The sequence below is a fragment of the Notamacropus eugenii genome, chromosome X, assembly GCF_028372415.1.
Source record: "Notamacropus eugenii isolate mMacEug1 chromosome X, mMacEug1.pri_v2, whole genome shotgun sequence".
Taxonomy (NCBI): Eukaryota; Metazoa; Chordata; class Mammalia; order Diprotodontia; family Macropodidae; genus Notamacropus; species Notamacropus eugenii.
The window spans coordinates 22831131-22846356 of NC_092879.1; the positions used below are offsets into that span (position 1 = coordinate 22831131).

General features: G+C 49.0%; 1 protein-coding gene across 2 annotated transcripts; it reads right to left on the reverse strand.

Annotated features, from left to right (window-relative positions):
- Positions 1 to 559: 559 nt before the first annotated feature.
- Positions 560 to 14279, reverse strand: NUDT16 (nudix hydrolase 16). 2 transcript variants are annotated; one of them, XM_072626262.1, is made up of 3 exons: positions 13944 to 14279; positions 13555 to 13830; positions 560 to 853 (listed from the first exon to the last, which is right to left on the reverse strand). In XM_072626262.1, the coding sequence occupies exons 1-3, from the start codon at positions 14079 to 14081 to the stop codon at positions 686 to 688; spliced, it is 582 nt and encodes a 193-aa protein (XP_072482363.1). In that variant the 5' UTR covers positions 14082 to 14279; the 3' UTR covers positions 560 to 685. The 2 variants fall into 2 exon arrangements, with proteins under 2 accessions (XP_072482363.1, XP_072482364.1); XM_072626263.1 differs by having other exon boundaries at positions 13555 to 13824; positions 13944 to 14167.
- Positions 14280 to 15226: the final 947 nt, after the last annotated feature.

Genomic DNA, 15226 nt, shown 5'->3' on the forward strand with positions numbered 1-15226 from the left:
GACTGCACGGGGTTATCTAAAGGGTCAGAGGCACTTCTTTCCCTACCAAGACCGCAGTTTGGGGTGACACGAGAAACGGGGTACAACTTGAAGTGCCCCTTGCCACCCAGCACCCCCATCCCCCTTTGGGGTAAGGGAAAAGCTGCTTTATTTGTCCTCCCCCCTCCAAGGTGGTAACCACTTCCTGCCAGCGGAAGGAGCTCTTCTGCCTCCTCTGACAACGGTTGGGGCCCTGGCCCTCCTCCTAAGGGGGGGTACGGAGAGGGGGAAGGGGGGTACGGAGAAGACTGCTAGCCAGTAGTCCCTGTAGGGCACCGCACAGGACTCTAAACAAAGTGGCTGGGCCCTTTAAGGGCCTAAATCCCCAACACTCCTACCCCAGAGACCCCAGTCCCACTTCAACCACAGTCCTGGGCCCCAAGGTTGGAATGAGCCCTACTACCCCCCCAGACGGGACGACAAGAGAAGGAAGGCTAGATTCAGGTCCAGAAGGACCGGGATCAGGCCGTGTAGGAGGTAGGGGGAAGGCAGTAAGGGAGCACAGAATGGACCCCACACGTTTTGCGTTCCTGGAAATCTGTAATCAACACACAACCACAAAGGGGAACCTCTTCTCCCTCCCCACCCAGGAGCAGCAAAGCTCAAGGACGATCTCTTCGGGGCTGGGCCTTCATCCAGACGCCCCCTAGTGGCGAGCAGGGGGCAGCTGCCCAGTCTCCAGGAGCCCCAGGCCTTGGAGGGCTTCCATCAGCTGGTCTCGAGCAGCGCCAATGAAGGAGTTCTCCAGGAAGGCAGGGAGGCCTCCGACCCCATCCCGAAGCGTGTACAGAGGCACTCGCACAAGCCCCATCACCTGCGGACACATTGGCAGAGGAAGAGGGGCGGGAGGAGGGAAAGGAGGAGACAGTGACTTGCGGATTCAGGGCTCCGTCCTGCCCCATCTGTCCAACCACCCCACACACATCCCAGCCTCTTCTAAGATCTTTAGAGATAAGCACCTGGAGCCCTTCAGTCCCTCGACTTTTGACCAGTCTAGTATTTCTTACAGAATTTCTCCTGCCTGTCCACCTCTCAACCATTGCTTAGATCTGCCTTCTGGGAACACACTAGGATCAAGCCTCTCCCCATTCCTTCAACAGACGGTCATAAGAGATGACCTAGAGATTATCAGAATCCAGACATCAGGGAGTCTGAGCTTAACGGATATATAATCAACCAATCAGAGGATGGGAAGATGGGTTGGATTCCCACCCTCTCCTCAATAGCCAATACTGGGGCTCGTCTCCAGCACAACCACTCCTACCCCCAGTCCCCACCACTTCCCCATTTTGCCCCCTCCTCCGACTACGTAAACTCCCAACCTCCCCCTTCCAAGCTGGGCCCTCAAGGTAACTTGACATCCTAAACCCCATTCGGGTACCCACAGGGCCTTCAGAAAAATCCCCACCCCTCCCGGCTACCGAAGGTACGTCCAAAGGGCAGGGAGCAGCACCTTTTCTGGGTGAGGCAAGGAGGCTCACATGAATAGCTGATAAGGATGGGCTTCGATCTGCATCCCAGATCTCACAGATCTTTCCCCAAATACACTCCCCTCCCAGTCCCACTCCCTCACCCTACAGATCAGTCAATTGCAGATCTTACCATTTCTACCTTCACAACAGTTCTCTCATCTGGCACAGCCACCACCTTAGGCCCTGTTCACCTCTTCTAGATTATTCTAACAGCTTCCTAACTGGTCTCCTTGCCTCAAATCTCTCCCCACTCTGGTACATCCTCTGAGATGCTGCCAAAGGCAATTTTTCCCTTAAGCTCCGAACAGACCACAGGGCTCTCCTACTCAACAATCAACTCCGATCCTCTGTTAGTTTTTAAATCCCATACATGGCCCAACTTTCCATCCTCATTGGACAAGGCTTGCCCTCCAGAAGTTTTCGATCAAAACAGACTGGCCTTCCTCCCTCACAAGACTCCATCCCAGTCTTTACATTGGTCTGACCCTGTGCCTGAAATTCACTCCCTACTTCCTGTCACCTGAGTCCTACTATCCCTTTAAAAACAGAGGGGCAGCGAGGGGGTGCAGTGGATAGAGCACCTGGGCTCTGGAGTTGGGAGGACCTGACTTCAAATCCAGCCTCAGACACTAGCTGTATGACCCTGATTGCCTCCACCAAAAAAAAAAAAAAAAATGCAGGTCAGACAGCATCTTCTGCCCAAAGCTTTTCCTGATGCCCCAACTGCTAGTGCCCCCTCTTTGTATCTCATATTTGAATGTGTATATACCTATGTGCTTTACAGACTGATATATGTACCTGCCTCTTTTCATTAGAACATAAGCTCTTAGGAGAAGGGATTGTTTCATTGTTTGTACCTATATCCTCAGTGCCAAAAAAAGTGCCTGGCACGTTAATAAGCACTAAATTAAATGACCGATTGATTGAATTACTTTTCTGTCTCCTTCAAAGGCTCTTTGTCCTTTTCCTGCCCCCCTGGTGCACTCCCCCAAGGGCCTGGTCTGAGTCCTGTTTTTCCTTCCTTGGCTATCTCCTTCACTCTGACAGTTTCAATCACCACCTGCTCTCAGATGACTTGCAAATCTATACATCCCACCTTGGTAGGGGAGGCCACATATACGTTTCCGGCTGGAGATTTCCAAATGGCCAAAGCCAAGCACAACACTTTGTCCCCAAAGAATGCTTTCTTCCCCGTATCCTGTATTCATCCAATTTACAAAATCCCCCAGGCCTCTTAGACCAGTTTATACCTCAGAGGAAATTCCCTCTAAATCATAGTCAAAATACCCACCAACCCACATGCCTACTTTCCCATCTCTACAAAATCTTGATAAGGATTAAGCCAGGAGACATCAAAGGGGATCCTTGAAGGTATGAGAGGGAAACTGGCAGGATTTCCAGAACAATATTCTTCAGCCAGTGATCACACAAGTGACTGACTAATGTAAACACAAGGTGTTCCTCTTGTGCACAGAGGGGTTGGTTGGATTTTTGACTATTTTTCAAAAGTGTTTGCTTCAACAGATCTCTCCTCCAGCAAGGGGTCATCTCACAATCCAAAATCATTCTCAGAAAGGTGTAGTAACAACAGAAATAAGTCTATTAAATGACCCTGGGATCATAAACATCAGAGTTGAAAAAGGAAACCCTGATGTGATCTCTTGTTTCTTCCTTCTCTCACTTCCTACCAGTTACCAGACCCTGTCAATTCCATCTCTGAAATCTCACTTGCAACCCTCCCCTTCTTTTGCACTGGCCCCCACTGTCACCAAGCTGAGCAATCCTTATCACTAGCACCCGCCTCAGGGTTTTCCCAATTCCTCTGTCTACCACTTACGGAACAATCTTACTCTTAGATTTTAGATCTAGTCATAATGCTCCTCTGCTCAAAAGTCTAGTCTCCCAAGTAAAGCTCAAACTCCTTTAGCTAAGAGGCTTCAAAGGCTGCCAGACTGGAGCTGTAACTGACCAAGAATGGCATTTCCTCTCACCCCCGGAGGAGGGCACCCCTTCCACTTTGGGCTGGCTCTTCTCATTGGGAAATCTTTCCTAACAAGCTGTCGTCATGTCTCTGGGTGGACTTCTACCCAGCATTCCTGGTTCCCTTCTCTGAGGTCAAGAAGGGGTCTCCTTCACATGACAGCTGTCATGCCGCCCCCCCTCCCCCTCTTCTCTTCTTTCAGGCTTAGCAGGCTCAGGTCCATCTTCCCCAGCCATACCAGTTACTCTCTTCAGGGTTCCAAGCCTTCCTAAAAGGTTGAAGCCAGAACTGAACACAGTTCTCCAGGTGTGGCCTGACCAGGATAGAAGAGACAGCAAAGACTGTCACTTCCCTAGTTTGGGGAACTTTAGGTAGCCCAGCATGGCCCTAGCTTTTCTGGCTGCTGAATCACAGTACTGATCCATGCTTGCTGCTCACTAAAACCACTGGCCCTTCCCCCACGCAAACTCTTGCCGAACTCTGCTTGTCTCACGATGTACTTCAGAAGTTAATTTTTTAACTCAAGCACAGGACTCTACCAGCTGGGTTCGAATCCTGACTTTGATGTCATTATTAGCTGTATGACTCTGGAGCCTCAGAAACTCCAAGGCATAGATGATGCTAGTGGTGCCATGCTGGGGGAGGCAGCTCCCCACCCCCAACAAATTACACATTCTTGATATATGGACATTAAATTCCATCTTATTAATAGGTTTGGCCCATCTTGCCTATTGAGATGTTATCGCTTAGGGACTGTCTCCTAGATGTTAGCTACTGCTCCCAGCAAGGGATCTGGGTGCTTTCATCCTCAATGGGAGGTCAAGCATAAATGGATACTCCCCCCAGCACAGCCTGTACCAGATTAAAAAGGAATTGGGAAATATTTAACAAAACACATAAAAATATAAAAGAAGATGGATAACATCACATTTTCAAACTAAGCCATTATAACATCCCACAGGGTTTCCTAGGTACAAATTAATGGCCTGTGGTGCTATGTGTGTGTGACACTCCTGATCTAGGCCACAAGGAGAACAGAAGGAATTTTGTCAAAAGCTTTGCTAAAATCTTGGCCAGAATCTATCTGTAGCTTTCCTCTGATCTTCCATTTTAGTGACCCTTGGGAAAAAGGAAATGAGAGGGAGCTGGTGCGGCCAGTTCTTCATGCTGGTGCTTAGAGATCTACGATGCTTTCTCTAAATGCTCACCAACCATTCCTTTAGTAATACAGCCTGGAATTTTCCCAAAAATCCACCAAATTCATCAGCCAATGGTTTGCAGACCCCACTGCCCCCTTCCCTTTGTAAAAGACTGGACACATGATCTTCTTCAGGCCAGTGACCTTCTGGAAGCATTGCGTTCACACACAGGGGACTTTCTGTACCCGGGGATAGAGTCTCCCTTGGTCTTGTGACTTGAACTCACTGAGGGCTAGGTGTTCCTGTACTTATCCTGGGTTTCGACTCCTTGCTAACCATTCATGTGCTAGCCTTTCTAGTCCAAAGATCATTCTCCTTGGCAGAGAAAATTAAGGTACAAAAGTAAATAATTCAGCTTCCTCCCCCTCCTCGGCAGCATCTGTTAACATTGTTACATGAACTTATCCTTGACAATACAAGTCAGCTGCTTATGTCACTCTGATGGATTCATCCTCCGTGACCCTGGAGCTCCATACTGGGCATTCCAAGTCTGTCACAAACCGTCTCTTACTTCCTGTTATTCCCCTACACATACTCTTCTGTGCCAGCCCCTTAGAGAACTTAACATCTCCTTCTCCCCAAAGAAAATACCTTGTGCCCTGTACCTTTGCTTAGGCTGTGCTCAATTCCCAGAATGCCCTCCCTTCTCCATCTTCACCAGATGAAGCCTTATCACTAACCACCCCCCCTCCTCAGGATTTTCCCAACTCCTCTCAGCCTACCACTCCCAGAACAACCTTACTCTTTCAGGAAAGATTCCCCCAACCCCTGCTCCGCTTAGGCCTTGGTTTTAGAACTCCCTTGAGGGCAGAGATCATGTGTTACCTCAACTTTGTACCTGGTATCCAGCAAGCCCTTAATAAATGTGGCATATATGGAGTCACTCCCACTTCATCCACCTTAGTTCAAGCCTCCAAGAGTCTCTTTTGCCAAAATTTAGGAGTGAAGTGATGAGGGCCTGTGCCAGGATCAGTGGAGAGAAGAGATGTTACCAAGAAGGGAGCAACAAGACTTGGCAATGGATTCCATATGGAGAATGATGGGTTGAGAGCCTAGGTGACTGGAAGGATGATGGTACCCTCAATGATAAGAGGGGAGTTAGGAAGAAGGGAGGGCCTAACAAGCTGGGCTGTCCCTTCCAGATTTGACAGATTCATCTTGCCAATGCACAGCTCCAACCACATCCTAAAAGACACTTCCACAGTTCCTGTTGTCAAGAAGATAAAACACAACCTGAGATATAGTCTCCTTTGGTCTTGTGACTTGAACTCACTGAGGGCTAGGTGTTCCTATACTCTTTACCCTGGCATGAAGCAAGGCCCTCTACAAATTGGCTCCAAACACCCTTTCTGTTCTTCTCCTTTAGCTGGCCCATCTCACGTGGATCTCCTTGCTGCCTCTCTCCCTATACCCAACCTATTCCGAGTCCTCCAAGCCACTGTCTGCTCCCACTGGCCCTAACCACCGTCCACACTGCTTCCCATCCCCACTCCCCGTTACTCAGGCATTCCAATTCCTGGGGCCGCTACAGGGTCAGCTCAGATCCAGGAAGCCACAGAAAGAAGCAGCCTTGGTAGCCATCCATAAAGGTACCTATATCTGACCAAGGATCCCTCTGATAATTTGCTCTTTCAGCTTTTACTGGAAGACCTGGAGGAATGGAGTATGGGGAGGGGGCATTACTCTTCAAAGCAACACATTTCACATCTGGATAATCTCAACTGCTGGAAAAGTTTTCCCTTAATGAAATCTAAACTTGCCTCTTTGGTTTACTCCTAAGACAGGGGTCTACCCACGTTACTCCTCTGTTTACAAAGTTCCAGGTGCCTCTAAGAACAAATGCCAATTCCTTCAATCTGGAATTCAAAATTCTTCAAAATCTGACTCCAACTTCTGCATCCAGACTGATTTTGTATATTATATGCCTCTTTGTTCCCTCTCATCTCCAACTGCCTACTGGACATCTAGAACTGACTAGCCCATAGGCATCTTAAACTCAACCTGTCTGAAACAGAACTCTGGCTTTCTCTGAAAGACAGATCATCTCGGTGGATAAGCAACGGACCTGGAGTCAGAAAAATCTGAGTTCAAATTCAAACTAAGATACATACTAGCTGTGTGATCCTGGGCAAGTCACTTTACCTCTGCCTGCCCCAGTTGCCTCATCTGTAAAAGGGGGATAATAACAGCACTTACCTGCCAAGGTTGTTGTGAGGATCAAATGAAATGATATTTGTAAAGTTCTATATAAATGCCAGTTACTGTCATCAGTCCCCTCCAAGTCTTCCCCTCTTATCATCACCATCCCTCCAGTCACCTAGGTTCTCAACCCATCACTCTCCATATGGAATCCATTGCCAAGTCTGGTTGTTCCTTCCTAGGTAACATCTCTTCTCTCCACTGATCCTGGCACCACCCTGGCACAGGCCCTCATCACCTTACTCCTACTTCTTGGTCTCAGTGCTTCAAGTCTCTTCTTACTCCATCCACCCTACATATTCAGCTGTCAACTCCCTTCCACATACTCTGTGACCATGTAACCCTAGCCACCCTGCTGTTGCTTTTACAGGACAATGTAGTGGTATTTTCCCTGGCTGTCCATGCTCCATGCCTAGAATGCTCTCTCATCACCTCCACCTTCTGGCTTCCTTCAAATCCCAGTGAAAATCCCACCATTCTCAGTCACTCCTCCTTATAAGGTTGATTATCTTCATTTCTTCTAGTTTATACATAGTCCTTTGCTAGACTACGAGCTTCCTGAGGGCAGGGATTATCTTTTACCTGGCTATAGTCGTCATTTAATAAATGCACGATTTGAGTTGACTTCTCCTCCTAGATAAAGTGATCAGTTTTCAGTCCCTTGAACATGACATCCCACCTCTGCATCTTTCTACAGGCCCTCTCCTCATCTGTCTCAGAATCCCAAGCTTTGATAGAAGCACAGTTCAAAAGTCACCTCTGGTCTCCCCCTCCCCCCACAACACACACACACACACACACACACACACACACACACACACACACACACACACACATTCCCCAATTACTTTATTTTTGCTTATCTGTATGGATGCTGTTTCTACCCTAGCAGAATATAAGGTCCCTGAGGGCAGGTACTATCATGCTTTTTATGTTTGTATCCCAAGGGCCCAGCACTGCAGCCCCAATACTTCCAGAAAGCACTAGAACTGAACAGGAACTGAATGGCTCCAGGCTCTGCCCCCTGGAGTCAAGCAGAACTGAGCCTAATTATCCTTCAGACCCAGAGAAAAGCTTTCATCACAGCTGAGTGGAGCTGGGAGGGCCCCCAGAGAGGCCAGAGGGTCAAACCAGTCAATACTGTATATGAAACAAGGATCCCTCCTCCCTCTACTTGTTCTGTGCCTGAAAGCAGCCCAATCCAGTTTTGGACAGGTAAAATGGTTAGGAAGTTTCCCTTAAACCTGACCCTAAACCCATCTCTCTGTACCTTCTCCCCACTCACTGGCGCTGGTTCCATGACCCTAGCCTCTTCCATAGGCTAGTCCTTCAGACACTCCCAGACACAATCCTCAAATCAACTTCACAATTCCCCCTACCTCATCTTCCCCTGACTGCCCCATTCCCTAAGGGGATCTGTTCTGTGAAGTTTGGATTCAGTCAAAGGGCCGCACTTGAGGATCTAGAGTGGATTTGTTCTGTGAATTTTGGATTCAGTCAAAGGGCAGCACTTGAGAACCTGGAGGACCACAAGTGGCCTCCAGGCCGCAAGTTCTGCACCCCTGAGAGTTATGAACTTCCCACCTCTCCAACTGTTCACCTCAGAACACAGTGGTTTAAATGCCCCAACTGCTCTGTGAACAAGGGCCCCCACCCCCACCCCATGAAGGACACTACATGATCAAGGAAAGCAGACTGATTTTAACAGCTGCAAGAGGGAAACAGAATTACAAGCTCCTAGATTTAGAGCTGGAAAAGCCAACCCCCACCTCATTTTACAGAAGAGGAAACTGATGGCAGACAGAGGTGACATGATTTGCCCAGGGTCACACAGCTAGTAAAGAGTCTGAGGCAGGATTAGAAGCCAGATCTTCCTCACTCCCAAACCTCAAGCTCAATTCACTATCGAAAACCCAGCATCACATGACACACACCAAAGACCAAGTATGTGAATTGGGAACAATCGCCATAAGGAATGGCATTTCTATATAATGCGTTGAGATTTACAAAACACTTTATACACATTTCCCACCAAAATCCCACAAGGGGGCCCTAACTGGCATTACTATAACCGAAGTCATCCATTAAGAGCAGTGTCAAAAGGGTACTAGGTCTGAAGTCAGGAAGGCTCATCTTCCAGAGTTCAAATCTGGCCTCAGACACTTCCTAGCTGTGTGACCCTGAGCAAGTCATTTCACCTTGTTCACCCTCAGTTTTTCATCTGTAAAATGAGCTGGGGAAAACGGTATCACAAAGAGTCAGACAAGCCAAGACTAAACAACAAAACTCCAACGACCTCATTTTACAGATAAGAATTGGAGGTCAATGGCCATGAAGTGATTTGCCAAAGGTCACACAGCCAGTGAGAGTCAGAAATGGGATTTGAACTCTGGTCTTCCTGATTTCAGTTCCAACATTCTTTCTACTGTGCCATGCCGACTCTGACAGATAACTGTGAGCAGATCACATTACATACTTAATTGGGCTAGGTCCGGCATGGACTAAATAGGTCTATGGCAGAGTTTCAAAATGAATTAGAAGAGTTAAGAGTGAATAAGGGCAAGAGGGCGGACTCCAGCCTTGGGCAGGCCTGTGTTTCATTTTGATCTCTCCACCCTGTAATTTAACACCAGTCCTCACTTGGGCTCAGCCTGAACCTTCCCGGGGAGACGTACTGCATGCTGTGTCTCTGGCTGAAGGCCCTAGCTCCAAATACCAGCTCTGTCACTGTGAGACCTTGGGCAAGTCACAGCCTCTCTGGGTTTCAATCCCCTCACCTATAAAATATGGGGATGAGACCAAATGCTTTTTGACTGCCCTTCTGATCCTTAACCCCATAATCTCGATATCTCAAATCACCAGGGGAGAATGGGAGGTGAGTGTGAATGAAGGCATAACTGGACCAGTACAAAAAAAATTCCATACCAGGGCTGGGCCTAGAACAGGGGTGGAGAACCCGTGGCCTCCTAGGTCCTAGGGTGCAGCTTTTTGACTGAGTCCAAGTTTTACTGAACAAATCCTTTTATTAAGGGGATCTGTTCTGTGAAGTTTGGAGTCAAAGGGATACACTTGAGGACCTAAAGGGCCACATGTAGTCTCCAGGCTGAAGGTTCCCCACTCCTGACTTAGAATTTCACAGACTACCAGGGCAGAGGAGTATCAACACAGAGGGAAAGGATCTGTGCTTTCTCCTCCAACTGCAGACTTTCAGCACAGGAATGTTCAATGATTCCCCACCACCCTCTGAGTCAATCAGCTGCCAAGTCATGGCATTAAGCTACCATTAAGATAACATTTGAATGTTTGCAAAGCACTTTACAAATATGATCTCATTTGATTCTCATAGAAACCCTGGGAGATAATTAGTGTTATTAATCGCTGTTCTACAGATGAAGAAACTGAGGCAGATAGAGGTGAAGTGACTTGCCCAGTGTCTCAGGTTGGATTTGAACTCAGGTCTTCTGGACTCAAGATCCAGTGTACCCTGGCACTCCTCCCTGCACCCCCTCTCCCAGTAGCCACCACATAATTTTTCTGTCCCCAAAGCTGTAGTGCTTAACCTGGGGTCCACAAACTTATTTTGAATATTTGGATAACTGTATTCCAGTATCATTTGCTTCCATTGTAATCCTCTCCAGTCTCTCTCACATTCCTCGTGATGCCCTCATCCCAGTTTAGACCCTAGACAAACCTCCTAACTGTCCTCCCTGCCTCTAGTCTCTCCATCTCCAATTTATTGTCTACACAGCCATCCAAGCAATACTAAAAAATGCAGGTTTGACCAAGCCACTGAATTCCTTGAGAGGCCCCAATGGTTCCCTCTTAACTGCAGGATCCAACGTTATTGGGTTTTTATAGCTCTTCACGGTTGAGCTCCAACCTCCCTTCCCAGGCCCATCACCCTCCTTCACAAATTCTCCATTCCAACTAAACTGGCCTGCTGGCTATTTCTGGAACAAGACACTGGAACTTCCGACACCATATACCTTTACACAGACTAGACCATCTCTCCCCCACCTCCCCATCCTGAATGCTTTCCCTCCTCACCTCCACCTCTTGGAATCATTGATAGCTCCACCTCAAGGTTCAGCTCACATGCCCCTTCTTTTGAAAAGCTTTTTGTGATTTACTCATTTTTAAGTGACCCCCACCTGAAAATTAATACTTAACTGTGTATACTAATTGTATAATATAATCAGGAGAAGGTAAGTTTCTTGAGGGCAGGGACGTATTATTCCTTCAACAAGCATTTACCAACCACCATTAAGCACCTACTAAGTGTCAGGCAAATTGCTGAGCCAGGAGGAAACAATGACCAAAAAAAAAAGTTCCCACCCTCTTAGAGGCTTATATTCTCTTGGGGGAAACCTAGGATACACAGAAAATCAAATCAAAATTGTATAGGAGGAGGAAAGGAAAAGAAGGAGAGATCACAATAGCTTCTTTAAGATGGCATGTGAGATGACACTAAATGGAACTAGGACTTGTGAGCAGTGGAAATGGGAAGGAATGAATTCCACACAAGGGACACTGCCAGTTCAAAGGCATGGAGGCTGGAGATGAATTGTCACATGTAAGAGACAACATGGTCAGTCTAGCTAAAACATAGAGTTGAATTAAGAGTAATGTGTCAGACCTGAAAAGGGAGGCTAGAGTGAGGTTTTGAAAGAGACTGAGGAGCTGTCATGTTATTGTAGGGACGAGATGGAGTCCTAGTTAGTTGTAAGCCTCGGTTGGGTTGTGGACCCTTTCTGGCAGTCTGGGGAAGCTTTAAATGCATAAAATAAAATATATAGGATTACAATGGAAGCAAATGATACTGGAATACAGTTATCCAAATATTCAAAATAAGTTTGTGGACCCCAGGTTAAGCACTACAGCTTTGGGGACAGAAAAATTATATGGTGGCTACTGGGAGAGGGGGTGCAGGGAGGAGTGCCAGGGTATACTGGATCTTGAGTCCAGAAGACCTGAGTTCAAATTCAACCTGAGACACTGGGCAAGTCACTTCACCTCTATCTGCCTCAGTTTCTTCATCTGTAGAACAGGGATTAATAACACCAATTATCTCCCAGGGTTTCTATGAGAATCAAATGAGATCATATTTGTAAAGTGCTTTGCAAACATTCAAATGTTATCTTAATGCTAGCTATTATGGTCACATGGTCTGACCTGTGCTTCAGGGGCATGCCCTTGTAGCTGTGTAGAGGATGAATTGTGAAGGGAGAGGCTGGAGGTGGGGAAACCAATTAATTGGGGGAGGGGGGGCAATAGTCCAAGCAAAAGATGACGAGGGTCTGAGCTAGGGTAAGAGCTGAGACACCATGGAGATGATCAACAGCAACTGCTCACTAGTTGGATGGGAAAGGATGGTCATTCCCCTCCCTCAGCTGCTGCTGCCATAGACCCCAAAAGAAAAAGGGAAATTTAGAGAAGAGGTGACTTTGGGGGGAGATAATGAGTTGTTTTAGACATGATGAGTTTGAAAGGTCTATGGGACATGGAATTAGAGCCGTCCCCTAAGTATTTGGTGATACAGGACCTGAGATAGAGAAAGTCCCTAGGGTTAGATACACAGAACCAGAGTCTCTCTCTCTCTCTCTTTTTTTTTTTTTTTGCCTTCATGCCTCTAGGATCTAGCACAGTGCCTGTGATATCAAAGGTGCTTAATCAATGCCCACTGGTATCCAATTCTTTCTGACAGGTTTAGCCTCTGCTTGGAGTAAAGCATTTCGATAATACCTGTGCTGGCTATTAAGGCGACCCAGGGGCAGGAAAGGACTCATTCCCTGACCTAGAGATCTATCTCCTCGGCAAGGATAATAGGTACTGTCTTACCATGAACTGGCAAGAGCTACCTGAAGAACAGCCAAGATGGTACTGCAAAGGAACAATGAACTTAAGAGTCAGAGGGCCTGGGTTCAAATCCCAGCACTGTGCTTTAACAGCTTTGCGATGCTGCACAAGTTCTCTGGCTTTTGTTAAGGTTGGACTAGATGATCAGTCTGTAAGGTTCCTTCCCGAAAATCTGGAATAGCCAAAGAAGGCAGGACAGAGAGGGCTGGGGGTGGCAGGGAGGCTGTGGGTGATTAGAAGGGTTGATACATATGTATAACTGAGTGGGAGGACTAAGGAAGTCAGTGTAGCTAGAACAGGAGAGTGCAGGGGGAGGGGAGAGGGAAATGTTTAGTTGATAAGGTAGGTTGGGATGAAATCGAGAGGACCTTGAATTTCTTTGGGAGGCGGAGTAGGGGTGTGTAGGCAGTCTCTCAAGATTTACTGTGGCACCAAATGAAGGATGGCCTGCCTGGTTATAAGGGCTACAACCCCAGGTCAGGGGAGATGGAATAAGGGCTTGGACTAGGGGGAAACCAGTGGGAAGAGAAATGAGTCCCAAGAGACAAGTGAGAGGGTACTGTACACGCAGGGAATTTGACAGAGGAGAGGGGCTAGGATTACGGGTCCTGCCTTCTATGTCCAGCCGGGAGAGCACCCAGGAAGGAAGGGGCTGCCAGGAGGGTAGTCTGATCTTGAGCCCGGGGTGACCTGAGGAAGGGGTCTTTCGGCTGGAGCTGACGTGGGGCTGAGTTCCCGATAGGAAAGGATGGGGGGAGGGTCGAGGGCAGGGAGGAGGGGGAAGGGAAGGGATTACCCCCTGGCCCACCTCCAGCCCGTGGTCCTTGGCACGAGGGGCCCCTGTTTCCAGAGCCAGTACTTGGTCCAGCGTCAGCTGCTTGGTGTAGAAGTGGGCCACGACGCGAGGCGGGGGAGTGGCCGTGGCGTGGGAGCTCCGATAGTCTCCCGGACCCAGGCTAAAGGCAGTCGCCCCCTCGCCCAGCTCCTCCAGCAGCTCCCGATTCAGACCCGCCTCCAGGCTGCCGTCCTGGGGGTCCACGAAGCCGCCCGGAAAGCCGAGCCGCCCGTCAAAGCGCATCTGCATCTGCCCAAGAAGGAGGGACGGTGAGCAGGGGCCCCCCCTCGATCCCCGCCCGCCACCCCTCTTCCCGGTGCCCCTGGGATCCTGGCGGGGATACCGGTCCGCCGCCCCCTCACCAGCACCGCGTATCTCAGCGGGATGCTGCCGAACAGGCGGCCAGGGTCCGGCGCGTAGAGTAGCGCGTGGCACGCGTGGCGCCAACTGGGCCCCAGGTCCAACGCCTCGGACAGGCTGATCCGCCGTACCCCAGCCATGCCTCGGCTGCCCGACGGCTCTTGGGGTCCAGGCGCAAGACGCCAGAGGGCAGCGGCGGGAAGCGGGGGCGGGGCCCAACTCCGGCCCCGGGGCGCTCAGCCAATCCCCGAGGCCCCTACCGGCCCCTACCGGCCCCTCCGCTTAACCGCGCGACGGGCGGCCCAGGCCAATCGGAGAAGTGGGTAGCCTGGAAGGGCGGGGAAACGGCGGGGGGAGGCGGGCTTTCCGGCCGAAACCAAGGCCAGTCAACCACCCCATGGTCTGTCAATCACCCCGGCCCCCTGGGAGGCCCCGAAGAGAAGCCCATTGGAGGCCAATTCCCGCGCTGTAGTTTCCTTCCGTCAGGTGTTGAGATGGCCCCAATACACATGGGAGGGCGGCTTAGCTTTCCGCTATTATCACTTAAAGGGCTTCTAGCCAGCATCAAGTCCAATGCACTGATTAACCTATGAGGGGACTGAGCCCCAGAGAGAGAAGAGACTACCCAAGGGCATCCCGAAGCCAGGACCAGAAACCTCCTGGAAAGTTATCATTTCATCCATTCCCCCACCCTCACCCCCAGCCTTCCCAAGAAGCAATGCGTTCCAAAAGAGCGACGCGAACTTGCTTTGGATGGGAACAGTGTCCCCTTGCCCTGTAGTTATGGACCAAAACGGATATCCCAACCAAATCGATTAAATTCAGCACGCATTTATTACTCTAACTCCACTCGAGGCATCGTGATGGGCGCTGGAGACAGAGACAAAAATGAAACCGTCCCTGTCCTCCAGGAGCTCATAGAAAATATAATGAACATAGATACGCATAAGGTAATTAGGAGAAAGGGAGGAACCTAAGAACTATAGAGATAGAACATCTAAACTGACCCTTGAAGGCGGGTTGCTCAATATCAAAGAATCTGGGCTGGAACAGACCTCAGGAGCCATTTAGTCCAACCTGTGGGCAAAAAAATCGCTTTGTCCAAGAAAAAAGCACTCTCCACTTGCACTTTGGGGCAGCTCTAGAAGAGGAAAAGTACAACAGGGCAGTAAACCTAGAAAGCAGGTTGTGGAGGACTTTGAACGCAAGCTGAACAGCTTAGAGCAAGAGAGCCAAGTGAAGTAACTGAACCAATAAGACCTGTGGTTTAACATTACTTGGGCAA